Genomic DNA, 26055 nt, shown 5'->3' with positions numbered 1-26055 from the left:
AGTCAAGAGCTTATGATTTCAAGGAAGTTTCCCTGACTTCTTTATTGGGTTGTTAGTATAATGTAGACAGGTTTTTTAAATGTCCTGAAAATTCAGAAATTTAAAATCATATTAATGGACTGATCCAAAGACGACATATGTCAAGAGTGACTGTACGATGGATATTTCCATAGTTTGATTTACTACCACAAAAATAGAGTACTGTAGTGTATCTGAATAACTCTGACCTCTGTGGTTAAAGCATGTGCATGCAGTGGAAGAGATGTTCTTCCAGCTCCATCCTTTCTTCTTATAGGGAACTACCAACATTTTGTATGTGTGCCAATTTGGAATATCTGCAGAAAAACAGTTATCTCAGGCATTTCTAGGGAGTTTGAGAGTTTGTTTAATAATTTCACTGCACTTTGTACAGAAGTCAGAGAACAGACAAATCATGTAAAAAAAATTTTCTTCATAGATTTGGAGAAAGGCTAGTTAGCTTTGTAATCTGTCTTACATTTCATATTAGTGATAATTTCATAAATTAATTTCAATGAGCTATACATACTTACAACCTTTCATATTGACCCTTTGCTCAGTAGTCTTTCTACAATAGGTCACAAATACTAATTTGGTTGGGAGCAAATATAAATACACTTTTTCTTTAAATAAAAAACAAACAAACAAAAAACCAACAAACAAATGAAGAACTGAGCGAAATCCAAAACTGAACTCAGTGATGTTATATTGAACTGCAGTAGTGTATTTTCAGCTAATGCTCTGTGGTTTTATAGAGAGAACTTCGCATTTGGTTGTTCACCTAAGAATGTAGAGCAAAGTTTTCTCAAACATTAAGCTTAATTTTCTATGGTTAAATCTAAAAATGTGTATCTTGTTAGACGTAATTCTTTATTTCTATCTCAGATTCAGCAAGAAGCAGCTAACCTTGAAAAATCAAAGATGCAACGTGATATTTCAGAATTAGAGAATAATATTCAAAGAGTAAGTGCATTTTTAGAAAGTAAGCTTTTCTTACTTCTGTAATAGGATAGACTTTTGAAGGAATTAATTTTGTTAGTTGTTTCCAACTTGAATTTATTTAAAAACCAAGTAGTGATAGCTTTCTACAACAATAACACTTGGTTATTTTTTTTTTTAAATTGCAGTTTGAGATGGAAACATGTGAACTAAAGACTACAGTCTCTATCCTGAAAGAAAGAATAAAGTCTTTGGAAAATGAATTAAAATTGAAGTCCAGTAAACTTGCCCAGACATCTGATGATTCTTCTCAATTTAAAGCTGAGATGTGCTCACTTCAGTAAGTCTAATACAAAATTTGGTGGTCTTTCACAGATGCTAACACGATTTTTTTTGTTCTATAACGGTATAGCAGAGCTGAGTTCCTGGGAAAGACCATAAAATATTTTCAAAATCACTTGGTACTGTTCTTTCATCTTAAGGAAAAATAAATATGACTAAGGGAAGTGCTGTGGTGGCTTTTCACAGCAAGCTCCTTCTGGACTTATTTGATGGCCAGATATACCGATAATTTTTATGGCTAATTGTGAATGAAAATTTTCTCCTCCTTCTAGAATTGTTTCCTCTAACAACCATGTTTTCTGCCTATGAATGTAGCAGAACAGAAAGTTTCTAAAAGGATTTGGAGTACTGTGTCCAGTTCTGGTCTCCCCAGCTCAAGAAGGACAGGGAACTGGTGGAGAGGGTACAGCAAGGCTACCAAGATGATTAGGGGACTAGAACATACCTCTTGTGAAGAAAGGCTGAGGGTCTTGGGTCTTTTCAGTCTGGAAAAAAGACAACTGAGGGGGGACCTTATCAACACTTATAAATACTTAAAGGGTGGGTGTCAGGAGGATGGGGCCAGGCAGTTTTCAGTGGTGCCCAGCGACAGGACAAGAGGTAATGGGCACAAACTTGAGCATAGGAAGTTCCACCTAAATGTGAGGAGGAACTTCTTTACCCTGAGGGTGGCAGAGCCCTGGCACAGGCTGCCCAGAGAGGTGGTGGAGTCTCTGTCTCTGGAGACATTCCAAACCCGCCTGGACGCGTTCCTGTGCAACCTGCTCTGGGTGACCCTGCTCTGGCAGGGGGCTGGACTAGATGATCTCCAGAGATCCCTTCCAGCCCCTACTGTTCTGTGATTTCCAAATGCTGTTTGTTAAAAGGAAGACAGATGCCTTTGGAAGCTGCAGCAGGGGAACCAAATTGTGCCAGTTTTACGGATTGTCAGTAATATTGAAAATGTTATGCCAAGCATTAGGCATTGATATTCCACAGCTGAGTGCTTCATGGAGAGTCATTCTGTAATGGCATTTTACTTGAGCTGTTTTTACAAATTTTGAAGTTGTTTTAGGAAAGAGCTTCCATCAGGTATCTAAATGTGATGGAACAAGAAGGCAGCTTAGAGTATTGAATAAATTTGGGCAGAAATTTGGAAATCTGGTATTTGGTTTAGGTGGAAACGAGAGCCTTTCATGTAAGAGATCACTACACGACAGGTAATGCTGTATTTTGGGTATATTACAAAAAGAAACCAGGGTTGGTGGCTTACATACACAGCCCCTCTCCCCCAACCTGAACAGTACTATACCGCACAGTATTACAGTACAATAGTGGGGTGGATAACTATGAAGAACTGAAGCTGAGAAGCAGGCCTTGGAGTTCATCTAACGCTCCCAATTGCACAAAGAAGGTTGTTAGTAAAAACATTAGTGTGTTTGTTGGTAAAATTATGACATCTTTCATAAAAGTGAAATATCTTGTTAGGTTCCTTATAATTTTAGTTGAAAGCATTGATATTATAAAAAGGAGGACGTAAGGAGTAGTGCTACAGTCATTCCAGCATTTGGTTCCACTTTGTGCATGGTGGCAATTTGTTATAGCTGTGTTTAGGCCCCCTCCCTGCTTTCTTTTTTTCCCTTCTAAAGTTTCACTCTAAACTGAGTGAGAGCGGTCTTTACCTGCAGATGTACTGTATTCCTGATTGGTGTTTTTTTAAAAAATGAAAAGCCTCTCTAGCTTTTGTGGGATCCCACTTCAGAGGGATTTTTATTTCCTGACCTGTTTTGTAAATAATCCATTTAATTACTTTGGAATTTCACTTTGCATTTTTTTTCCTAGGGCACTGATATTTCTTGCTAAGTAAAACAGCTATGTAGATAGATGGTTCCACATATCTTTCCGGCTCTGTATTTCTTAGAAGCAGGATCAGAACTGTAGCTGTCAATTTGGTTGCTTCTTAAAATGTGGTGCTGCTGATGATCGCTACTATGAGCTACACATCAAAATCTTTATAAAGGAAAGAGTCAAAAACCACAAGTAACAAGAGTTACATGATGAAGAGTAACAGAAGAAACCAGAGGAAGTGAATGTTTCAGACTATCCTCATGGTTCAACTAAGGTTCCATTGCTCCATTTTGGAATGGTGTTGAGGTGGACTTGCTGCAGGGGTCCAGAGCAACCAAGTAGTGTTGGGCTCAGCAATCCTTAATAGTCCTCTCTGTCCCAGAGAGGGAGGAGAGGACTGGGTAGTATGACACAACCCCGTGCTGCTGATTAGTGTGACACAACCCTAACATGAGGTTATGCTGGAACTGTTCCAGCACTTCAAGCAGCTTAAGAGCTATAAGTTGATGACTCCGAATAGGTCCCAGACTTTTTCCAACTGTGTACTGATTTTCCAGGCTCTTAAATGACCAACTCCAGAGGTCTGTTGAAGATTTACAGCACCGATTGTCCCTCAAAAATGATGAATTGCAGTCAGCTCAAGAAGAAATTGTAAAGCTAAAGGAGAAAATAGGTAATCATTAGTTATTTTTATGCTTATTTCCTGTTTTTAAAATAGAAAGTACTTATTCTTTTATTTATAGATAGGTTAAACCAGAGGAGCACTTCACAGGATGAAGCAGTCAATGTGCTTAGAAGTACTATTACTGTTTTGGACAAAGAAAAGGACAGTCTTCAAGAAACCGTAGATGAAAAAACAGAAAGAATTGCATGCTTAGATGACAACTTAGCTAACAAGGTACGTGCAGTAAAAGTACTATATTGCAGTCCATTTTTAAAGCGGTTACATTATGGGGAGATAGTTTTCTGTGATGACAAAGCCTGTGCAGAGCTCTAGGCATCACATACACACTATGTTTGGACCCAGCCAATACAAAGAGTCATTTGCCAACTCATTTTAGTTATGATTATTAGTGTATTCCCTAAACGCTCCAAGAAAATAAAAAAGTATTTTTTGCACTTGGAGGTATTTATTGAGATATAAGGTTCTAGGCTGAGGTGGCAGAATCTATAGCAGACTTCCATCTTTTTTGATGACAGTTGTATCTCATTAAAGAAAAGAAGCTTGGAAATTTGAATGTGCAATTACTTATTGATAAAGGGTTAAAATAAAGGTTTAAATGTAAAGTTCTTTTAATTGAAGTATCCTGTTATATTGCAATATAACGATACTTAATACAACTTTTGTTTTTATTTTCGTAGGAGAAAACAATTACTCATTTACGTCTAACTCTCTCTGAGCTGGAATCCTCAGCAGAGTAAGTAAAGACTAGTGTGCCTTTTTCAGTGGTTTTATGTTATCTAGTGGTTTTAAAGTTAAAGCAGATGGCAGTTTTAGTTATTTTGGTGAAATGGAGTTAATTATGTTTAAGTCAAGTAAAGGAGTGTACTATGTTGAGAAAGATGTACACAACTTCTGAAGAGACTTCCCCTGCAATTATATTGCAGGCTGTTAAGGTACTGTTAAGACAGCCGTTAGCAATTGTATGTCTGTATTTATTTTCCTAAATTGATAACATTTCTTAATTCTCAGTTAAGAAGTAGCTTTTTAGTATTCTAAGTACTGCACTAGGTATTATTAGATTGACCCAGCTAAAACTCAGGGCTGAACTCTTAATTATTGGCAATCTAATTCTTCTAGTTTAAGCTACAAGTACAGTCTTAATTAAAATATATTTATGCAGTTTTTAGCTGGGCTTCATCTGATCTTTCCTTCTTGCCTCTTTTTAAGCATTACTCTTAAAACTATAGCTTTTAGAAAGAAAATATTGAAACACCAATATTTTAACACTTGAAGAGGTGTGTAACTGAATATTTGGTACATCAATGCATAAAGTATCTGTGGCAAAAAAATAATGCAAAAGTTTACTTAAATTCACACATCTTTATATTTCTACTTTTTTGTTTACGCTCTTCCTTACTCTTTTGATTGTTTTCTTTCAAGTGTAAGCTGTCATCTTCCTTTATGGTTTATAAAATATACAGTGACTAATATACTGTAACTCTACCAAACACAGATAAACATAAGTATCTGTAATTGCTGTTTGCATAACAAGATACATCTTACCAGATACACCTTCAAAGTTAAAAATTAATTCCATTTTATTTGTGCATATTGACATTTTATATCCTTACCTTATGTTTATGTTGAGACCCAGTTTGTCAGCCTTCAGGGAGCAAGAATTTTACCTCTTTTCTTAACTAGGCAAAACAACTAGTCTAACTTAAAAAAAAAAAAAAAAAGAAAAAAAAAGCTTTTGCACATCCAAATCCATGTCTGATAATTTTCAGCAGTGTGTGGTATAGTATAAGAAGGGACAACTTAAATAAAATTTTCACTTGATAGCCAGATGAAGGACATGCTGAACAACAGAGACCGTGAGATATCTAGCTTACATCGCCAGCTTGATACGTCCCACATAGAACTTGCAGAAACAGTAAGAATAAAGGAAATGGCTCTGAAAGAAAACAGACGATTGCAAGATGACCTAGCTACGATGGCCAGAGAAAACCAGGTATGAAGACTGTATGTAAGACTGAAGTATTAAACTATTTATTGCTTGCTTACATATCACGGTACATCAAAACCACTATATCCTCAATTTTGATTTGGTATGTTTAATTATTGGTATTTCTTGAACACTGGGATATTAAAAATGACTGGGCAGAAATTGTAAAAGCAATTACTTTATGTACTTTAGCGTAGTCAATACAGTCGGGGAGAAATAGACAAGCTTTCAGTTTAGTCACCCTTCCCTAGATTAAAAAAGAAACCCAAATAAAATAAATCTAGGACATAATTGTTTATACTATAATGAAATTATGTTAATTGGTTATATCACTTGGTAGTTGGTATTTAATTGTTAAAAATGGTGTTGTATTATCTGCGGAACGCAGATTATTGAGAGAGAGAGCAAGAAACCGCAAAAGCAGATATCAGATTATTAGTCATAGAATCATAGACAGGTGAAAGTGAGAGGGAGGAGATCGCTAGCGCATCTGAATTTTTTCTGGTGTATAGTGATTCACTAGTTTCATCCGTCTCGTTTCCATGAAGCATTGGATGTATTGAGTGAGGTATGCCACGTTTTGAGATTAGAATGTTTTGGAACGTAGATTTTAATGTTTGTGGTCTGTGAGTTTTGGTAATGGTGGCTGTAAAGAGGTATTGGCAGGTCTTCAATTTCTGGTTCTGGCAAGGTTAGTTTCCATTCATATGCATTGCTCTGCAGGAACTTCGCTTTCACTGATGAATTTGGAAAGGTTAATGTTGGGGGAGAAAATTTAAGAGGGATTAAAACCTACAAGACAGAGGGATTGAAGAAAACTTATTTTTAAGGTATGATAGTCCTGAACAGCCTGAATTTGTTTCCTGATTTCAGGAATGGATAAGGATGCACAGTCGATGGGAACAGGAGGGGTTCCCATTCCATTGTGTCAAGGTTGTCTGGGGTTTTTAGATGGTGAATTCAAAGGTGCCGTCTATTTCCCGGGAGAAATGTTCTTATTGGATTGTCTTTGCATTGGTAAGGTAGGTGTCGTGCTGAGGTGGTATCTTAGAGTTCAGCTGTATATTGCAGCCTTTTTAGTGTGTCAGTTTGGGTTTTGGGGAGATTCTTTTCAGGTACTTTTTTTGACTGCTTGCAAAGTTTTATGTTATATATTTTTATTTGTAATAGTTTTATATGATTTCATCTTTCCTTATCTCTCTAGTAGTTTGGACTCATAATGTACCTCCTTGCTAACAGCTAGCCAGTCAGTAGATTTAGGCCAAAAAGCAGGTGGGAAGCGGGTTATAATTGCCCAGAGGACTCTGAGTTGGTTCATGTGTATTCCTGGTCAGCTTCCCAGTTGGGAGGTATACAGTCCCTCTCAGCTGCTGATGGCTAAATACATTTCCTTGTAAAGTGCATGCTATAAAGGCACAAATTTACATCAAAATCAAAGTTGAAATAAAATCTTCAATGCCTTGAGGAATTACCTATTTCTCTAGGGTATCACTGAATATTTTATTGAAAGATGATCTATCTCAAGTTGATGGTGTAGGTTAAATAAAAATTTTGCAAGACAGAAATGGTTGAGAGACTCAGTGAATTAAACTGTTTGATTATCATCATTATGATTCTTGTGGCATCTTTATCTTGAGATATTCTCCAGGGGTCTGCAAGTTAAACCAGCCGCTGGTGTGTAAGGCTTATTCTTTCAAGAGCATAAGGGGCTTATTTGTATAGTATATGTTCATTTGCACTCTTCCCAATCATCATGGCTCCATCTCTTCTTCTTTGGAATTCTCTGGGTCTGGGATCCATGTCTTGGAGAGCCTGAAATGCATTCAGTCTTGTTAATCCCTCACATAGTTTGAGGAATAATGAGTTGGTTTTGTGCATCAGCTGGTTACTGCTCACCAAAAGCCTCCCAACTCCAAGTGCATGACATGGATTTCCCTGTACGATAGGATGCTCGTATGGATGATATATAATAAAAATGTCCAGTATTTTTTAGGGTAAGTAGCATCATTTATTGGGCTAGACATTAGAAAGACTACGTAGAGAGTATGTGATTGTGATTTAAAGATCTAGCCCAGAATTTTGTTGCAACTCATTACATTCAATTTTTATAGCAAATACAACTATTGCAGCTCACCAAGAGACTCAAATGGCCTTGTACAATTTTGATGCTGAGATACAAATGTTTGTTTGAATTCATTGTAAATGCGAACACTGAAAATAATCAGGGCCTTGTTAGCTAAACCATTTATTTCAGTTCCCCTCAGTCACCCTGGCTGAGTCTGAAGACAGAAAGTACAATATAGCAAGATGTTTTAAGTGATGTAGTACCCTTGGTAGTTCTCGCAAAACCTGTGGTACGATACGTGGGTATATGGGTGTATTATTGAAATTAGTGATGTCATTCACAGGTACCTAATAAGATAAAATACTAAATATTATCATAATGTGGTGACTAAAGCTTTCCCAGTTTGCTTGAGAAGGCTACCACAGAGATAAGCAAACTGATTTCGACATATGCTAAAAAAGCACACAGTACATAGGCTGCAGGTAAATGAATATTAATATACTACAAAAAGCAGAAGGGAAAGAAATAAGGCAATTTCCTCTATTTCTCCCACATTTGGCAGTGGGGATAGAAGAAGATACTTGCCTTTTTGGCTCTCTGAGCTAGAGGACACAGAGAAAGGTGAGACCTGAACCTGAGAGGGCCAGAGTTAGCAGTTCCAACGAATCAAACAAATTCCATAGTGCATTTTTAATGTCTAAATATGATCTTAATGCATTTAGTTATTTTATCTTGCAATTCTAGTTTAAAATAAATGTTCTTCTGTTATAAAGTTGACATTTTAGTGACACAAAACTTTCCTTCACTCAGGGATAGTGAATCTTAAGGCTAGAAAAATCCCAGCTCCCAAACATTTGTATGTTGAATTTTCCAAAGATCATTAGGGTGTGTCATCGGGGAAGCTGCAGATTTTATGAACTGGTATGGTATTCATTGTTTTCTGTGATTATTCTTACCTGGAAAACTCTTTGTTGTATCTAAGATGTGGGTATCATGGTTTAACCCCAGCCAACAGCTAGGACCACATAGCCACTCACTCACTCCCCCCGTTGGGATGGGGGAGAGAATTGGAAGAGTAAAAATGAGGAAAAAAACTCATGGGTTGAGATAAAGACAGTTTAAGAAGTAAAGCACAAGCTGCGCACACAAGCAAAGCAGAACAGGGAATGCATTCCCTCCTTCCCATCAGCAGGCAGCTGTTCAGCCATCTCCAGGACAGCAGGGTTCCCCCACGTGTAACGGTTACTTGGAAAGACAAATGCCATCACCCCGAATCATAGAATCATAGAATTGCTGAGGTTGGAAGGGACCTTTAAGATCATCGAGTCCAACCTTTAACCTACCCTGACAAAAGCCACTTCTAAACCATGTCCCTAAGTGCCCCATCTACCCTTTTTTAAACACCTCCAGGGGTGGTGAATCCACCACCTCCCTGGGCAGCCTATTCCAATGTTTAATAACCCTTTCAGTGAAAAAATGTTTCCTAATATCCAATCTAAACCTCCCTTGACATAACTTGAACCCGTTTCCTCTCGTCCTATCACTTGTCACCAGGGAGAAGAGGTCAGCCCCCATCTCTCTACAACCTCCCTTCAGGGAGTTGTAGAGGGTGATAAGGTCTCCCCTCAGCCTCCTCTTCTCCAAGCTAAACAACCCCAGCTCCCTCAGTCGTTCTTCATAAGGTTTGTCCTCCAGACCCCTCACCAGCTTTGTAGCCCTTCTCTGGACACGCTTCAACACCTCAATGTCCCTCTTGTAGCGAGGGGCCCAAAACTGAACGCAGTACTCGAGGTGGGGCCTCACCAGTGCCGAGTACAGGGGGATGATCACTTCCCTAGTCCGGCTCACCACACTATTGCTGATACAAGCCAGGATGCTGTTGGCCTTCTTGGCCGCCTGGGCACACTGCTGGCTCATATTCAGCCGGCTGTCAACCAACACCCCCAGGTCCTTTTCTGCCGGGCTGCTTTCGAGCCACTCTGCCCCAATCCTGTAGCGCTGCATGGGGTTGTTGTGACCCAAGTGCAGGACCCGGCACTTGGCCTTGTTGAACCTCATACCACTGGTCTCAGCCCATCGGTCCAGCCTGTCCAGATCCCCCTTCTTCCTTCTGTGTGCCCCCTCTTCCTTCTTCTTCCCCCAGCTTTATATACTGAGCATGACGTCATGTGGCATGGTGCTTAGAGATATGGTTTTTGTCAGTGTTGTGTTGATGGTTGGATTTAGACGATCTGAAAGGTCCCTTCCAACCTAGGCAATTCTATGATTCTATATCCCTTTGGTCAGCTGGGGTCAGCTGTCCTGGCTGTGTCTCCTCCCAACTTCTTGTGCACCCCCAGCCCACTCGCTGGTGGGGCAGTGTGAGGAGCAGAAAGGGCCTTGACTGCTCAGCAACAACCAAAAACATCCGTGTGCTGCCAACAGTGTTCCCATCCCAAACCCAAAACACAGCACTACTGCTGGCAAGAAAGTCAACCCCATCCCAGCTGAAACCATGACATAGGAGATATTTCTGAAACCTACAAATTCAAAAGACCTTTGGCTAAATTACTTAGAATAGAATAAAATCTACGGCACGTGCAATTACTTTGATTTAGTCTGATATGGTAATAGATAGTGTGATTAATTTACTCTAATGCACTGTTTTGCCTTTATGTCATCTCTTTAGGCTATCAGTACTGACCTTGAACATGCAATGCGTGAAAAGGAAGAAATGAAAACCAGCGTTCATAAATATATAACTGAAGTTTCCAGAATTGAGAACTTGATGGCTTCAAAGGTAAAAATATAATCTTGTAGGCAGTTATTACCATATTCAATAAATCCATTGGTTTCAGAGTATAACACATTCTCCTTAGGATACAATAAACAAATTAAGAAATATATGGTCTGGGTCCCGTTCTCCCTGCCTGTTGCATTTCCTTCTTTTATTTTTTTTTTTCTTCTTTCCTCTGCGGTGTTTCAAACTACTAGTGGATTCATATAAAGCCTTATTAGATCTGAAGCACTGATAAATTCTGGCACATCACAATTTAATTGATTATGTTTCTGTTAGCCATAACAGTAGAGAATGCAAACAAATTGCGTTTGAATGTTGTTTTGTTTTTTGAGTTTTGACAAGGCAACTAGTAAAATATCTGGTAATATTTCATGATTGTAGACAACAAGCAGTTTATATTGTGGTTTTTAATATTTGACACTTTTTAAAAAGAGACGTTTTATATGTGGTTCTGCAGAAAAGTGTAAAAATAACACATTGGAATGTTTTCTCTATGAATGATAAGTTCAGAGTTTTTGCTCTACTGATAAAAAAGTGTCCTTGTTAAATGAATTTTATCCTGATACTTGGATTAAAAAGTGTGACGTGTGTGAATAAAGACTTACAATCATTTAAAACAAATAGAATTTATGTCAAGACATGAACTGGCAAATTTATTATGTGGCTTTGAATAAGCAAGAATGATTTCTGATCTGACTTCGACTTGCATGTCTAGATGAATGCATGTAAATTCAATCAGTTTTTACAAGTAGAAACTGAAGCATAGAGAAAAAAATAAGGTCAGTAGTATGTTAGCTTAGAACTCTCAATTTAAAACACCTGAAGTTTAGTTTTTAAGAATTTTATAATATATCATAGGTCCAAAGCACTTCAGCTACAGATCTGGCCACATCTTTGGCAAACGAGAATCCAGTTGTGCAAGTCAGGTACCAAGAAGTTGTATATACAGCCATTGGCTGTTGATGAAAGGTTGGTTTCAGGGATTTATCTAGTATTACATCCAGATGTTGCTTGTGGTGACAAGGATTTACTTTTCTGCACAGTGTTCACTTGCTTAATCGTGAGGTTTTTGTCTCCTAATGCCCTGCCTCATTTTGTCTGCATCTTTCAAGTTCTCCAGGAAACACAGAAGAAATGTCAGAAACAGTAGCCTTCCTTATTAGATAAATCTGATTCATACTAACAACATGCTTATCCTGCTGTGCATTATACAAACAGGGGAAGAAGGGAATGGAGCTAAATAAAGAATACAAATTAATCACTGCCTTATAACGTGCACTTCGAGTTGGGCCAAATTAAAATTCGCAGGCAACATTTGTGCTATCACTGCATAACTTGTAAGCACTAAAGCTTGTGGTTTTGTGCTTTTACGATGGACTGCTTAGGTGTCTCTGCTCGAATAGGTTATCGGTCTTTCAGGCACTGCTGTGCCTGAAATATTTGTAAGAGCGCAGTAAGTAAAAGAGCTGAAAATGGACTCCTGCTGGAATTTCATGGAAAGGGCAGCACTAAGATCAGTCCATCTCAGTAATGTGACCCCTGACACTGCAGAGACATCCAAAATAACCCCTCTCATGGGAGCCTTGAAAGTCATTCACAACTACTAAACGTAAATACTTCCATTTAATAAAATTGAATGCCATTACTGTGTGTGTTTACTATTTGGCCTTGCAAGAGGGATGGTGCCCTTTAGTAGCTGCCAGATAGTGGGACCGAGGAAATGGGGAAAGATCTACTTTCTTCTAAAAAAAAAAAAGAGAAAGATACTGTAGGGAGTAGGCATGAAGTAAGATCAAGCAACTTGAAGATACGTTGATCATTGTAGAGTGATTTACTGTTTCATTTAGGAAAAAGAAAACCAAGAATTGTTAGAGAAGTTCCGAATGCTCCATACGCAAGCTGAAGACTGGGAAATGAAGGCTCATCAAGCTGAAGGAGAGAACAGCTCAATACGACTGGAACTCCTTTCTGTAGATACAAATCGGAGACATCTTCAAGAGAGAGTAGAACTTCTGGAAAAAGAGATTCAAGAGGTAATAACTTGTGCAAAGAAATTCTTTCAAGGAAAGTGAGATACATTCAAGTGTTTTTTAATGAAGTCATACTATTTTTAATGCTCCAAAGGAAAATAATTCCTATACATGAATGTTTCAAATGTGGACACTTGAGTTTTTGAAACAGTAACTGATTTTGGTTACATGCGCTTTCCTTCTTCCTACCCTGCTTTCCCAAAATTAGAATCACAGCATAACTTTCAATACTTTTAGATCTATTCTGTTGGGTGATCATTACTATTATGTTATTGTCTCTGTAAGAACCTTTTGTTTAGTTGTTTCAAAATATTTGCATATAGCTTTATGTGTATTTTGTCAGCTAGTTTTATGAGTATTTTGTAAACTTAGTTCTTACATTTCCTTCAAGCTTTGAGTGAAGTATTTGAAGTATTGGTGGCTGGAGTAAAGGTAAAAATAGAGTATGATAGTTGTGGATTGACCATATTTTATGTCATGCTTTTAATTAGCCAAAAAGAGTTAGAGACTTTAATATAGAATCATAGAATCGTTTAGGTTGGAAAAGACCCTTGGGATCATCGAGTCCAACCATCAACCCCACTCTACAAAGTTCTCCCTTACACCATATCCCTTAACACCACATCTAAACAAGTCTTAAACACGTTCAGGGATGGTGACTCCACCACCTCCCTGGACAGCCGATTCCAGTGTCTGACCACTCTTTCTTCCTAATGTCCAACCTAAACCTACCCTGCTGCAGCTTGAACCCATTCCCTCTTGTACTATTGCTAATTACCTGTGAGAAGAGACCAGCACCAACCTCTCTACAATGTCCTTTCAAGTAGTTGTAGAGAGTGATGAGGTCTCCCCTCAGCCTCCTCTTCCTCAAACTAAACAGTCCCAGCTCCTTCAATCGCTCCTCATAAGATTTATTCTCCAGGCCCTTCACCAGCTTCGTTGCCCTCCTCTGCACTCACTCCAGCACGTCGATATCTCTCTCGTATTGAGGTGCCCAGAACTGGACACAGTACTCAAGGGGTGGCCTCACCAGTGCTGAGTACAGGGGGACAATCACCTCCCTCCTTCTGCTGGTCACACTATTTCTAATACAAGCCAGGATGCCATTGGCCCTCTTGGCCACCTGGGCACACTGCTGGCTCATGTTCAGCTGCTTGTCAATTAGAACCCCCAGGTCCTTTTCTGCCAGGCAGCTCTCCAGCCACACTGCCCCAAGCCTGTAGCGATGCGTGGGGTTGTTGTGGCCCAAGTGCAGGACCCGGCACTTGGCCTTGTTGAAGGTCATTCCATTAGCGTTGGCCCATCGGTCCAATCTATCCAAGTCTCTCTGTAGAGCCTCCCTATCCTCATGCAGATCAACAATTCAAATCAAATCAATATTGTAAGCTTAGAAAAAAATAGATTGCATCTAGGGGGTTTTAAGCTTTTAATTCTCTTCAGAAGAGAGCCTGAATCCAACCTCATTCCACTCTTGTATAGTACTTGTGTAATTCTTCAAGACGGTGATCAAAAATTGCAGAGATGGTTTATTAGTTGTTCTTAGCTGTGATTTAGGGAGAGGAGAGGAGAGGAATGTAACATAAAATTAATTTTAAAGGGAAAGTTAATTTTGAAGGGAAAAGAAAGTACTAAAAAAGATCCTATTATCCTACAGAGAACTGTTAACGTTTAACACTGAAGGGTTATCTATATTTGGTTTCGTTTAGCATATTGTTGCACATCAAGCATATGAATCTCAGATCTCCTCCGTTACAAAAAATATGGCCAAACTGGAAGAGGATATTAAACGTGCAAATCAGGATAAGTCTTCTGTGTTGGCAGACCTGGCTTCTGTGAGGGAACTCTGTGTGAAACTTGAGTCTAACAAAGAACTTTTATCTCGGCAACTGACGTCTAAAAGCATGGATTATGAAAGGGTAAGGAGCAAAGGCAAATTTAATTTGCTAGAATAAAATATCTTCCTTTGCTTTTAATGGTTTTTGTAGAAAAGAATAAATTACTTCTAAGAGCAAGGTAAGTTAATTTACATCACTAGTTTTGCATTTATATATAAATTATAGGTTTATATAGAGAGTCCATATCTGTGGGTTTTGTACAAAAAGAGGGAGTTTCATTCATTATCACTACAAAATGTGTCAGCATTAGTTTTTCCTATACCACAGAGACAAATTATTTTTATTTGGTTTTATGTACTGTTTTTTAGTTTACTCAAATTTTCAACTTTTAGAAAAAGCACTTCTTATTAAGGCCTTTTCCCGAAGGGATTTCTTCAATTAAATTTAGGTTCAGGTGAAGTTCATTAAATATTTTGAAATAGTTTAAACAGTTCTAAATATCCATAATTTCTGAACTTTTTCTTTACAGCTGATTGTTGTGTCATTACTTAGTGACTTTGTCAGGCTTTCTGTAATATTCAAGGCCTTAAGGACAGTAGTTCTCATCTCCACAGAATTTGTTTATGTTCATAGAACTGATCAGGAAAACAAGCTTCCTACATTTTCAGCAAAAGCCAAGGAGCTAATTGTGAACTAACCTGGTCGAATAGAATGAAGTATAGTAAGTACTATTTTTGTACTTGTGCAAAAGCTTACTGCTGTTAAAAACCAGTTAGTGTTCTGGGTACTTATCTAAGAATTTCCAACACTCAGTAATCCAGCTCCCGGTAAAACATTTGACAGATGTACAGCTTGAATAGTTTTTAACTAAGTACAATTTTAAATAATTGTAGGCTTTAATTTGTTTTGTGAGCTTGGTTTCCTATTCATTTTCAGAAAACTTCCAATCATTTTGGTTTTTATAACAACTCTTCACAGAAGAGAACTGTGTGTGTTTGTAAACTGGTATATTAATAATGTATAAAATTTGTGCCCTAGGTTCTAGGTGAATTAGAAGATATAAAATCAGAAGCAGAATTGCTGAAAAAGCAGTTATCCAGTGAGAGACTTACAGTTCAGAATCTTGAAACATTGCTGGCTACTAGTAGAGACAAAGAATTTCAGAACCATATAGCATCCCATGAGAAAGATTCCGAAATTCAGTTATTGAAAGACAAGCTAACACTCGCCGAGAGCAAACTGTAAGTTTTGACAGGTGTGTGTATGTGTTACGTGGTTGTCACGCAGAAGTTTCTTTGTAAACACTTGTGCACAAAGTCAAATTCTTGATGTTCACTATGGCTGAGCAAATTTTTGCAGCAATGTCTTTTAGCCTTTCATGGCAGCGTTTACTTAAAGTTTCGGTACAGACCTTTCGTATCACTTTCATTAATCAGCACTCTGGTGGACATCAGTTTAGTACAAGCAGTAAACTTAAACAGGAGTTCCAAACAAAACCTATTCTGAAAGGAAGGAACATCCTGCTGAGTTTTCAGTGTCTTGGGAATAAGCACTCAGTTTCTCTCTGGATTTGTCCCCAGTTTGACTTCAGAAAGTTTACTTCATTTTCTGTGCTGGTCAGTCAGGCACAGGAAGCGATACCTTTCCTGAAGTTCACTTGTCTGATATAAGTCTGCCATCTTTTCAGTGCAATCACTAAAACCTTTCCTTCTGAGCCTCCTAGTCGTCGTAACTACTTGATGGTGAAGTAGCTGATCTGTTGCAGACATTATTTCCACTACAGAACCAGCCAACCCATGACCACTTGTAAATTTTTTTAGCTGTTGAGTACTTCTATAAACATATATATATATATATATATGCGTAGCAGTATGATTTGGATATTTAACCTTTGCATCAGAGTGTATCAATTCTCAAAAATATACAACCACCTGTCTCACAGGTTCTGATTTTCTTCTTAGCTTCAGGAAGCAATCTAATTCAACTCTGCTTTTTAAGCAAAATGTCATATTTTTATTTGGCTTTGAAGAGTGTAACTACAAGTTTAATTGTTAAGAGAACACATATTTTCTTAGTCTTGAACTTCTTTTCTTTCTGTTGGGAGAATATTCTGAAGTCTAACTCCTTTAGAACAACGTGGATTCATCAAGCGTCTGAAAGCAAATTGAAAGTAAAAGTTTAACATGTGTACTGCTCACAAAGAAATACCAAGTAGATTAAATCCATGCTAAATGTGAGTTGCTTACCTACTCAGGATGCCTGTTGTCCTTACTTTGATTAAAGTAAGAATCACTTCCGTAATAAATAGTGAAGTCATAGTGCCTTAAAAAAGCAAAAGTAGTTTTGCTGCTATTAACTGTTAAGGAAAAAGTCTTGTATCATTTATTGTTCCTTTGAAATATAAATGGAACTGAACCTGACAGCTACACTAGATGTGGCCAGCAATTTCCATTATAGCTAACTGCAACTTCTTACGCTGTGCATCTGCCCAGAGTAGAAATGACTTCTTACACTCGTACAGAAGAAAGACTAATCTGGTTGGAACAATGAAGTTAAGGGAGCAGAAATCTTTGTGTATATGAAACTCATGTACAAGAGAAGTGGGGGATTTAAAGATTTTTCTTCATGATATGGAGTGAGGAATTGGAAGTTTCTATGATATCTATCATCATGAGGTGGTAGTTCTCCTGGGGATACATTATCCAGTGACTGTCATGGTATCTCTGCATTAAATAGCAAGAAGGAGTGGCCGTTGAATGTAAATGGTGGTGAAGAGTAAAGTCAAAGTAGAATTTCAGAAAAAGGAAATAAGGTACACCCACTTAGTAAACTCTGAGGTAAGGAGAGAAAGGAAATGTATGGAAGGTAAAAGGACATAGAATACTTCCCTATGAGATACAGAATATAGCATACCTAAACTGTTAAAAGCTGTCTGTAACTTGGTGATGCAAATGTGCAAGGAAAATGCTTTTGGTTGATTTACGTAAAGGCTACATCTTACCACTGATGATGGTCCACCCCAAGTAGCAGTGACCTCAATGAATCTGTAGATGACAACACTATTAATCACCCCTGTGCAACTCATTGCTTCACGTTTTAGAATTGCTGAGGTTTGTTTACTTGGGGGAAAAAAAGTTAATTGCATACAAAGAGCATAAGCTAATGGAATGTCCCAACAATGAAATTAAATGTGAAAGTAACAGTTTGTCCCGTCCCCCCCACCCTCCAATAAAAAAAGGAAAGAAGGGGGGTTTCATTGAACTTTGATTTCCACTTATTTGCATACAAACATTATAAAACTGTTTAAATAACTTCATAGTAATTTTTTTCCACGATTTTTCTTCCGCACACATTGTAGGGTTCCTTTCTTGATGGTTGTAAATATCAGTACTTGCATTGTTAATAGGGTGGGATATTGCAGGAAGAAGGAAAATATTCTCTTGGAGGAATAGAATCATAGAATCATAGAATTGTTGAGGTTGGAAGGGACCTTTAAGATCATCGAGTCCAACCTTTAACCTACCCTGACAAAAGCCACTTCTAAACCATGTCCCTAAGTGCCCCATCTACCCTTTTTTTAAACACCTCCAGGGGTGGTGAATCCACCACCTCCCTGGGCAGCCTATTCCAATGTTTAATAACCCTTTCGGTGAAAAAATGTTTCCTAATATCTAATCTAAACCTCCCCTGACGTAACTTGAACCCGTTTCCCCTCGTCCTATCACTTGTCACCAGGGAGAAGAGGTCAGCCCCCATCTCTCTACAACCTCCTTTCAGGTAGTTGTAGAGGGTGATAAGGTCTATAGTGATAGTGGCTATTCTATTGAATTGTTTTCCTCTGTTTATCTCAAAGGTTCTGCATGTTGCTAGGCAAATGTTCAGGTGGGAGAACTGGTTGTATATACCTTGTATTTTACTGTGCTGTTTGTAGTAGTTGCAGTCTAAAGAACAGGAACTTTAAATGCTCACAGCTGTGACTGAAGTATGTGACAATTATGTTTGTGTCTTGCAAAATAAAAATGATAGTACAGTAAATGAGATCTTGAGGCTCTACAGTGATTAAGTATAAAATAAACAGAGAATATTGAATAGCTAACTACTTGTTGAGATCTATCTCTATCTACTATGAAAGAGCCAGATGTCCTGTGAAAAAATAGTATATTAGCATGTATTCTCATTATATGATGATTACTGTGCATAGGGGTTCCAAATTAAAATGTTTCGTACTTTTTGACTGATTTGCTTCATGATCTTAATTTTGTTTAAGTGTCATTGCCATGGAATAACCTCAGAACTCACAAAACTGTTTGCTTTCTTTCTTTATTTTACAATAATGATATTGGGCCCTGAATTCTTACCTCCATCCTGAAAGCATATGCCTGTCTCTGAAGGAATTAGAATAAGATATCATCGAGAGCCGATCCTCTTGTCTTCTGCATCTGTTCTCAACATACTGGATCAAGATTCCATTCTAAGACTCTTACTGATGAATAGGGAAGACAGGAAAAATATTCTGCGCTTCTTTTTGGATCAAATCTCTTGAGTAGTGCACATCTTCCTGGAGTCAGAGACCAGCGAGTGCCAGACAGGATGTCTGTGACTGAGCTAGGAGTGGAACTCATATTTCAGAATTCAAATCCAGTGTTTTAGCAATAAGCTAGTACATCTTTGCTTCTCCAGAAGTGACTTTTGAGCACTACACCTGATATTGGCTTTGAAGACTCTATGGAATAACATAGCTGTTTAGATTCTTGTTTAATCAACTTACTTTACACTCAATGATTTTATTTTTTTTTGCTTGCTTTATAATGAAATTGATGGTGTTTTGCAACCAAGCATTGAGTTGTCCAAGCCGATGATTTGCTAAGAAGTATATTTAATTATATTACTCAAGATTTTCAAAGCTGCTTTTTATTTCGACTCATGCAGTTGAAACAGTTGGGCCCAAACACCCAAGTGTGTAGTTGACAAGTGTGGTGGATTGACCCTGGCTGGACATTGGAGAAATAAAACCTAAATCTTAAAACACCTTCCCCCCACCCCTCCCTTCTTCCCAGGCTAAACTTCACTCCCAATTTCTCTACCTCCTCCCTGAGCAGCGCAGGGGGATGGGGAATGGGGGTCGTGGTCGGTTCATCACACGTTGTCTCTGCCACTCCTTCCTCCTCAGGGGGAGGACTCCTCACATGGTTCCCCTGCTCCAGCGTGGGGTCCCCGCCGTGGGAGACAGTCCTTCATGAACGGCTCCAGCATGGGTCCTTTCCACAGGGTGCAGTCCTTCAGGAACAGACTGCTCCAGCGTGGGTCCCCTGCAGGGTCACAAGTCCTGCCAGCAAACCTGCCCCAGCGCAGGCACCTCTCTCCACAGGGCCAGAGGTCCTGCCAGGAGCCTGCTCTAGCATGGCTGTTCCATTGGGTCACAGCTTCCTTCAGGGCATACACCTGCTCCAGCATGGGGTCTTCCATTGGCTGCAGGTGGATATCTGCTCCACCATGGACCTCCATGGGCTGCAGGGGGATAGACTGCCTCACTGTGGTCTTCACCATGGGCTGCAGGGGAATCTCTGGCACCTGGAGCACCTCCGCCCCTGCCTTCTTCACTGACCTTGGTGTCTGCAGACTTGTTCCTCTCACATACTCTCACTCCTCTCTCTGGCTGCAATTGCTGTTGTGCACATTTTCCCCCCTGCTTCTTCTTAACTGTTATCCCAGAGGCGCCACCACCGTCGCTGGTGGTCTCCGCTTTGGCCAGTGGTGGATCTGTCTTGGAGCCGGCTGGTGTTGGCTCTGTCAGACCTGGGAGAAGCTTCTGGCAGCTTCTCACAGAAGCCTCTCCTGTAGCCCCCTCGCTAACAAAACTTTCCCATGCAAACCCAGTACAAGCTTTCAGACTCTGGGGTTTTCTGGTCTGAGCTTGCATTAATACAGCTTTTACTTAGATTTGATTAATTTCTAGCCAGATAGTTCCAGCCTACTTAATATAATTTTTACTGAAGCCATATCTGTTATAATTTATATTTATTGTGGATAGTTACTGCTTTTTTCTTCTTAAATGTACACAATAAAGACCATCTCCCATTGCAACAGAGGACAGTAAATCAATAAATTAATGATTTAATTGGTTTGTTTGTTTTTATAAAACATGTTTGTGTTTACCTTTGTCTGAAAAAGAACACGATGTATTGTAGTAAGAGGCTTGCCAGCTTCTCACTTCTTTCTCACCTTAGTTTCTTCCAGAAACATTCTGTTGCATTCACTTGGTTCTCGCTGCTTCTAATTTGTCTTTGATTTGGCCTGTGTGAAACAACATGTTCAGTATCTATTTTTGTTTTATCTTGCTGTAATTCATTTAAGCTCCTAGCTGACGGTGTTCAAAGCAAACTTTGTTGCTTCTCCTGATTTTTTTTAGAAGCGGCTATAACAGAGAGGTTCCCATACTTCGAAGTAAAGCTGCACAGCTGCAGACTGACTGTGATGTTTTAAAAAGGCAGCTGACAACTGAACGATTTGAACGGTAAGATGCCCTTTTTTCAGTGAGGTGACTCTTCTCACGTCTTCTTTCTCACTTTTAAAACTAATGCTTTTTTTCAATACTTGAGGAACTTTAATGGAAAATTGTGTTCCTATTGTCATGCAAAATCTAATATTCTCATCTCGAAATCTGCTTAATTAAAAAAGAAAAAGACACTTACACGTTTTCTGAATTCCCTCGTAAATTTTGTGAGTTTACCATTGCATCAAAAAAAATAATGAAATGCCTTTTCATGGCAACAAGAAGAAAGTTGAGTGACATTACAAGAAAACAAGGTTCTTTGTGAAGTATTGCGAAAATCACCAAGTAAAATTATGGTGGAAAAAAAGTTAAGTTTTCTTCTTTTAACATCCTGCAGTATGATGTGAGTGTCATGTAACTGAAATTACTGTCTGTTGGTAGAGAGCGTGCAATTCAGGAAATGCGTCGACACGGACTCTCTACGTCATCATTACGTGCTTCGCCTCCTCTCAGCTCAACATTGAGGTCTCCCTCACACTCACCAGAACGTACCATTGTAAGGACACCTGATCAAGCAGCAGCTGAAAAGTAAGTGATTTGATTTTAGCAGATGGTTTCTGTTTAAGAGTTAGGTTTAAACTGTTTCTAAATTATACTTTTTTAATCATGTGAAATTCTTACACATTTTAGGTGATGCTAAGTTCTTCTGTCGTTGACTCTCCTACTATAAAATATTGATTGGAAACAATAGATGCAAAGTGCTCTCCAAAGACCATATAATGTGGTGGATTCCCGTTCCTGTTTTTGTTAATGGTCTTGCACCAGCTGACAGCTTCCAAATATATATTGCCTGCTTATTTTTGCCATTAATTATATATATGCCATTATATTTATTAATGTTTATAGTTATATCCAAACAACAAAGGATTCATATTAAGAGAAATGCCATGAAATTCTCTCAAGTACAGCAGTGAAGGAAAAACACTCCATGGGGGAGGGCCCAAATAAAATGTATTTGAACCCTACACACTAGATGAAACTGTCTCTAAAACAAGTGCATGAAAATTATTGATGCATTTTTCATTGTTAGACATTCATAACATTCAAGCACTAAGTTTGTGGTCGTGGGAGTCTGTAAAAAAAGAAATCAAAATCAGTCTCTCCCCTGTTTATTTTCACTGACACTTTTATTTTTTCAGAGATCATTGTTGCTTTAGATGATGTCTGTTACGTGTTTACAGGCCAGATTATTGACTTTATATCCTTTCTGTCCTATATTGCGTAATACATCGCAGTGAAGAGCAGAAGGACAAGGAGAGATAAACAGTGATTGTTTTAGGAAATATATATGCTGTAACAGCTATATATTATACTATAACAGCACATGAATCTTAACTATCAACTGCTTAACTCCAGGAAACAGAATTCCAAACTGATAAGATTCTAAACTTTATTTTTGTTGGTAATTACATATTGCTTGTTCTTAAGCTTACTTTTGTTAACAAAAACACAGGTTTTCTGAGAATTGAGGTTGGCATGGCATGATCCACATTGTCAGCAAATTTTCTTTTCTTCTGTGAGTTTTTGGACAAAGCAAAAAAGGAAACTGTAGCAAATGAGGTGTTGATAGTGGGGATGAAACAGTGGTTATGAATTGCTTTACTGGTGAGCCATTAGGTAAACCCTGTTGCGTTGCAAGTCAACATTTTGATTGAGGTAACGATAGATGATATATTTCTGAGAATTAGTATCATCAGTAGAGAATTGTCTTCCGTCTTCCTTACTTTATGGTGAGTCCCAAGAGCAATAAAAATAGTCCAGTTGCTATAGTTGAGGAATACCTTGTAGTGAACTCTTTTTATCCTCTTATTTGCATACTTAGTTTTAACAATGACAGCTCTGTACCATGTGTTATCAGAAAATACGCCATTTTCATGAAGAATGTATTTTTAAATAAAGTGGGTTTTAACAACTGAATTCATATGCACTTTAATTTTTTTTATTATCTTGCCTTTTAAAACCTATCAGTGGGTTATTACATTAGAATGATCTCAGTGGTACTATCACCATCTTTCACCCTGCTTATTTATTCCTTCTTGGGAGTTTACCACAGTAAGGTGTACTCTGCAATTACTGTTCTGTAGTGTTACAACTGTCTTTTTCTCTAATCTGATTTAATCTTTTCAAGACACTCTTCCTCCTCGTCTCACGTTTACTTTGTTAAGTATTTGAGCAATGAGTCAGTGAACTGAATGCAGAGTTTTAGATAATGTGCTAATAGTTGATATTCAAGAATAACAGAAGAGAATATGAGGAGGCGAAACCTAATTATTACTTTTTATCCTAATTTTCATTAGTGAAATATAATAGATAGCGTTATTTTGAAATTTTTTCTTTCTCCATCAGAAATGTGAGCTTCAAGGAATAACCAGAACTTGAGCAACTGAAGCATTACAAGGACTTTTTTTTTTTTAAATTATGAAGGCTGATGTGTATTCTACCTCTGTTATCTTCAAATCGGTGATAACCTGTGGAATTTCTGAGAACCTGTGAAGTAATCAACTTTGCAAAATTCTACTTTCCGAACTGGCTGGAATGACTAGGTTTTTCCTGGCTGTTTGATGGGGTTTGTATCGAGGCTGGCTAAGTTTTGTTACTATTTTGCAAACATAATAATTATAAGAAGGAAACAAGTACTTGATGTGACAATCTCTTCTTTTAATTTCACTATTTTATTTCTGTTTGCTTGTCTCATATGGTTGCAGAAGTTTGTTCATCTTAGTGTGAGCCAACGTAGGAGAATAACATACAAGATTGTCTTAAAAATGCTGAGCCAGCGTATATTTTATACTCATGACAATTCCCTGTATTTGGGCTTTTAACAAGTGTTTTCTGTTTACATGTCATCCTTCATGGTATTTAAAAGTATGGATTATCTATTTTGTGAATGCATTTTGTTAATTTTCTTAATCAAAAAATATATCAGTTATTCTTTATTAATTTTTTTGTCATTTAATGACTGCTCATCTCCTTTTGTTTAATCTTTGTGTAAAATTGAATTTTAAATACTATCCCAATATTAAATAAAAAATGTAGAGAAAAACAGTGTTTGTAAAGATGTATTGAAATGCTTTAAATATTATAAAATTCTAAAGTATTTTATATTCAAAATTTTGAATCCTATCTGGAGATAATTTTCAAATTTGGGGTTTAAAAGACCCAAGCAAAACCTGGAATCCTTCACACAGTTGAGTTGAAGCTGTTGGAGAGGTGACACAGACCTTTAAGTTGTGACACATGTATTAGGTAAATACAGTAAGAATAATCTTTAAAATATGTGGTGTATTTAGCAGAGGAGCATTTCCAATTTCGGCTATGAAGTAAGATGCAGTTAGCAATCACAATCTTATGACATGTTCTTAAAGTCCATCTATACAGATAATTGCATATCGAATCGTTCTTGTACTCAAGAACATACAGTTTTCTAATAATTACAGGCCATTCAGGTTGGCGTGACGCGTATTCATAGGTACCGTGCAGAGGGCTAGAAGTGGGCGGATGTATTGTTGTACATCCTGGTGCTGGCCAACAGGCAGCGTTCTGCTTGCCTAACGTTGAATAAAAAAAACCCCTGTGATTACCAGCTAACATTACAAGCATCTCTAAGGTGTAAACAATATATTACATGACAGGGAAAAAGAATTTTCTTTTTTTTTTCTTTCAGATTTTGTCTACATTGCACTAAGATTGTTACAGATAGAAATAATAAAGAATATTGTGTTAACTGGAAATACTGTCTCGTATATTCATAGATAAATAATTGTTGCTGCAAGCTATATAGATATATTTTTCATATATTGTATTTTGTCCGTTTTGTTATTTAATATGTGTCTATATGTATTACATTTTACTAATTAAAAACAACTTAGAACACCCTTAGAAGTACCTGAAAATACTTGTACTGCATCGGGCTTCTGAGCCATTGGAAGGAATTGTTTATTTAAAGTGGGTGCATCTCATGCCAGTTACAGGGATGGGGAGATTGTCATCTCTGAATGTTGCTTAGGTATTCATACTGTCCGTAATTAAGTCAGTAGTTTCCATTGATGCTAATTGACATTAATTATTCAGGATGAAGCAGTTCAATAAGAATGAAAAAATAACTCATTTTCTGCTCTTGATGTCTTCAGTGGTGTCTTTTAAACGTCATCTTTTTTATATAAACCCTTTTAAATTGGAGTCTGAATTAAAAGAAGAGCGAGTGTTCAATTTTATTGAAAATACTGTATTTCATTGCACCAAAAAATGTGTATTTTGACCTTGCAATTAAAACCATAACACTTCCATTACTATTAATTCTTACATGAATATCAATTAGGAAGAATTACTGGATCGTTGAGCACAGGTGGTGTAATAAAACGAGTATCATTTCAGTGACCAAAGCCTGTGCAGTTCTCTAAAACTAAAACATTCCTAATATGCAGATTATGGTAGGGCTGGTATTTTGCCTTCTCTTACTATTATTTTATATACATTTTTGTAAGCAAGTAGAGTAAAAGAAAAGTAATAGTTATACAACTTTGCTTTAAAATCAAGTATTTCATTTCATGAAGTACAAAGCAAGAATAAATTTGGGGAAGATTTAAATCTGTGGACTACCAAACACGTCACATATGGAACCAGCCCTATGTGAGTCGGGGTGTCATCGTGACTCTCCTGGACCCCGCTCCAAGAAGCTGCTGTGCTGCCCTCACCTTCTGGAAGATGAAAAGACCGTGGAAGCCTCACGACCTGCTTTAGTCCTCAGCTGGGGTGAGTTGAAAGTAAAGTGGGGCAGACATTAAGTCATGGGAAAATTCTGAATACTCAAGTTGTTTGTCTTCTGTTTTTCCCTGCAGTTGGGGAGGGGGGAAGATAATAGAGGTGAAGCGATAATTGTTGGGGCTGTTTCTCTACAAAAACAGAAAGTGTATTGTCAGAAGCAGAGGAATCTGGAGAGAGCAGGAGGACAGCTTTTATCTATTTATTAAAACCTAAACTGCTCAATTAAACTTATCA

The 26055-nt window shown here is 37.9% G+C and overlaps 1 protein-coding gene across 1 annotated transcript in view; it reads left to right on the top strand.

The window, feature by feature from the left end:
• Window positions 1–24047, top strand: part of CEP135 (centrosomal protein 135) — a 41666-nt gene extending 17619 nt beyond the window's left edge. The window contains exons 14-26 of the mRNA XM_054203863.1: window positions 904–981; window positions 1146–1297; window positions 3684–3799; window positions 3870–4024; window positions 4489–4544; window positions 5633–5801; window positions 10529–10639; window positions 12487–12672; window positions 14376–14585; window positions 15543–15745; window positions 20914–21018; window positions 21439–21585; window positions 23404–24047. Of these exons, the coding sequence (XP_054059838.1) occupies window positions 904–981; window positions 1146–1297; window positions 3684–3799; window positions 3870–4024; window positions 4489–4544; window positions 5633–5801; window positions 10529–10639; window positions 12487–12672; window positions 14376–14585; window positions 15543–15745; window positions 20914–21018; window positions 21439–21585; window positions 23404–23425 (1710 nt within the window). The 3' untranslated portion in view covers window positions 23426–24047. The remainder of the gene's footprint in view (window positions 1–903; window positions 982–1145; window positions 1298–3683; window positions 3800–3869; window positions 4025–4488; window positions 4545–5632; window positions 5802–10528; window positions 10640–12486; window positions 12673–14375; window positions 14586–15542; window positions 15746–20913; window positions 21019–21438; window positions 21586–23403) is intronic.
• Window positions 24048–26055: the final 2008 nt, after the last annotated feature.

The sequence above is a fragment of the Rissa tridactyla genome, chromosome 5 (assembly GCF_028500815.1).
Source record: "Rissa tridactyla isolate bRisTri1 chromosome 5, bRisTri1.patW.cur.20221130, whole genome shotgun sequence".
Taxonomy (NCBI): domain Eukaryota; kingdom Metazoa; phylum Chordata; class Aves; order Charadriiformes; family Laridae; genus Rissa; species Rissa tridactyla.
This window is presented reverse-complemented; position numbering and strand designations above follow the sequence as displayed.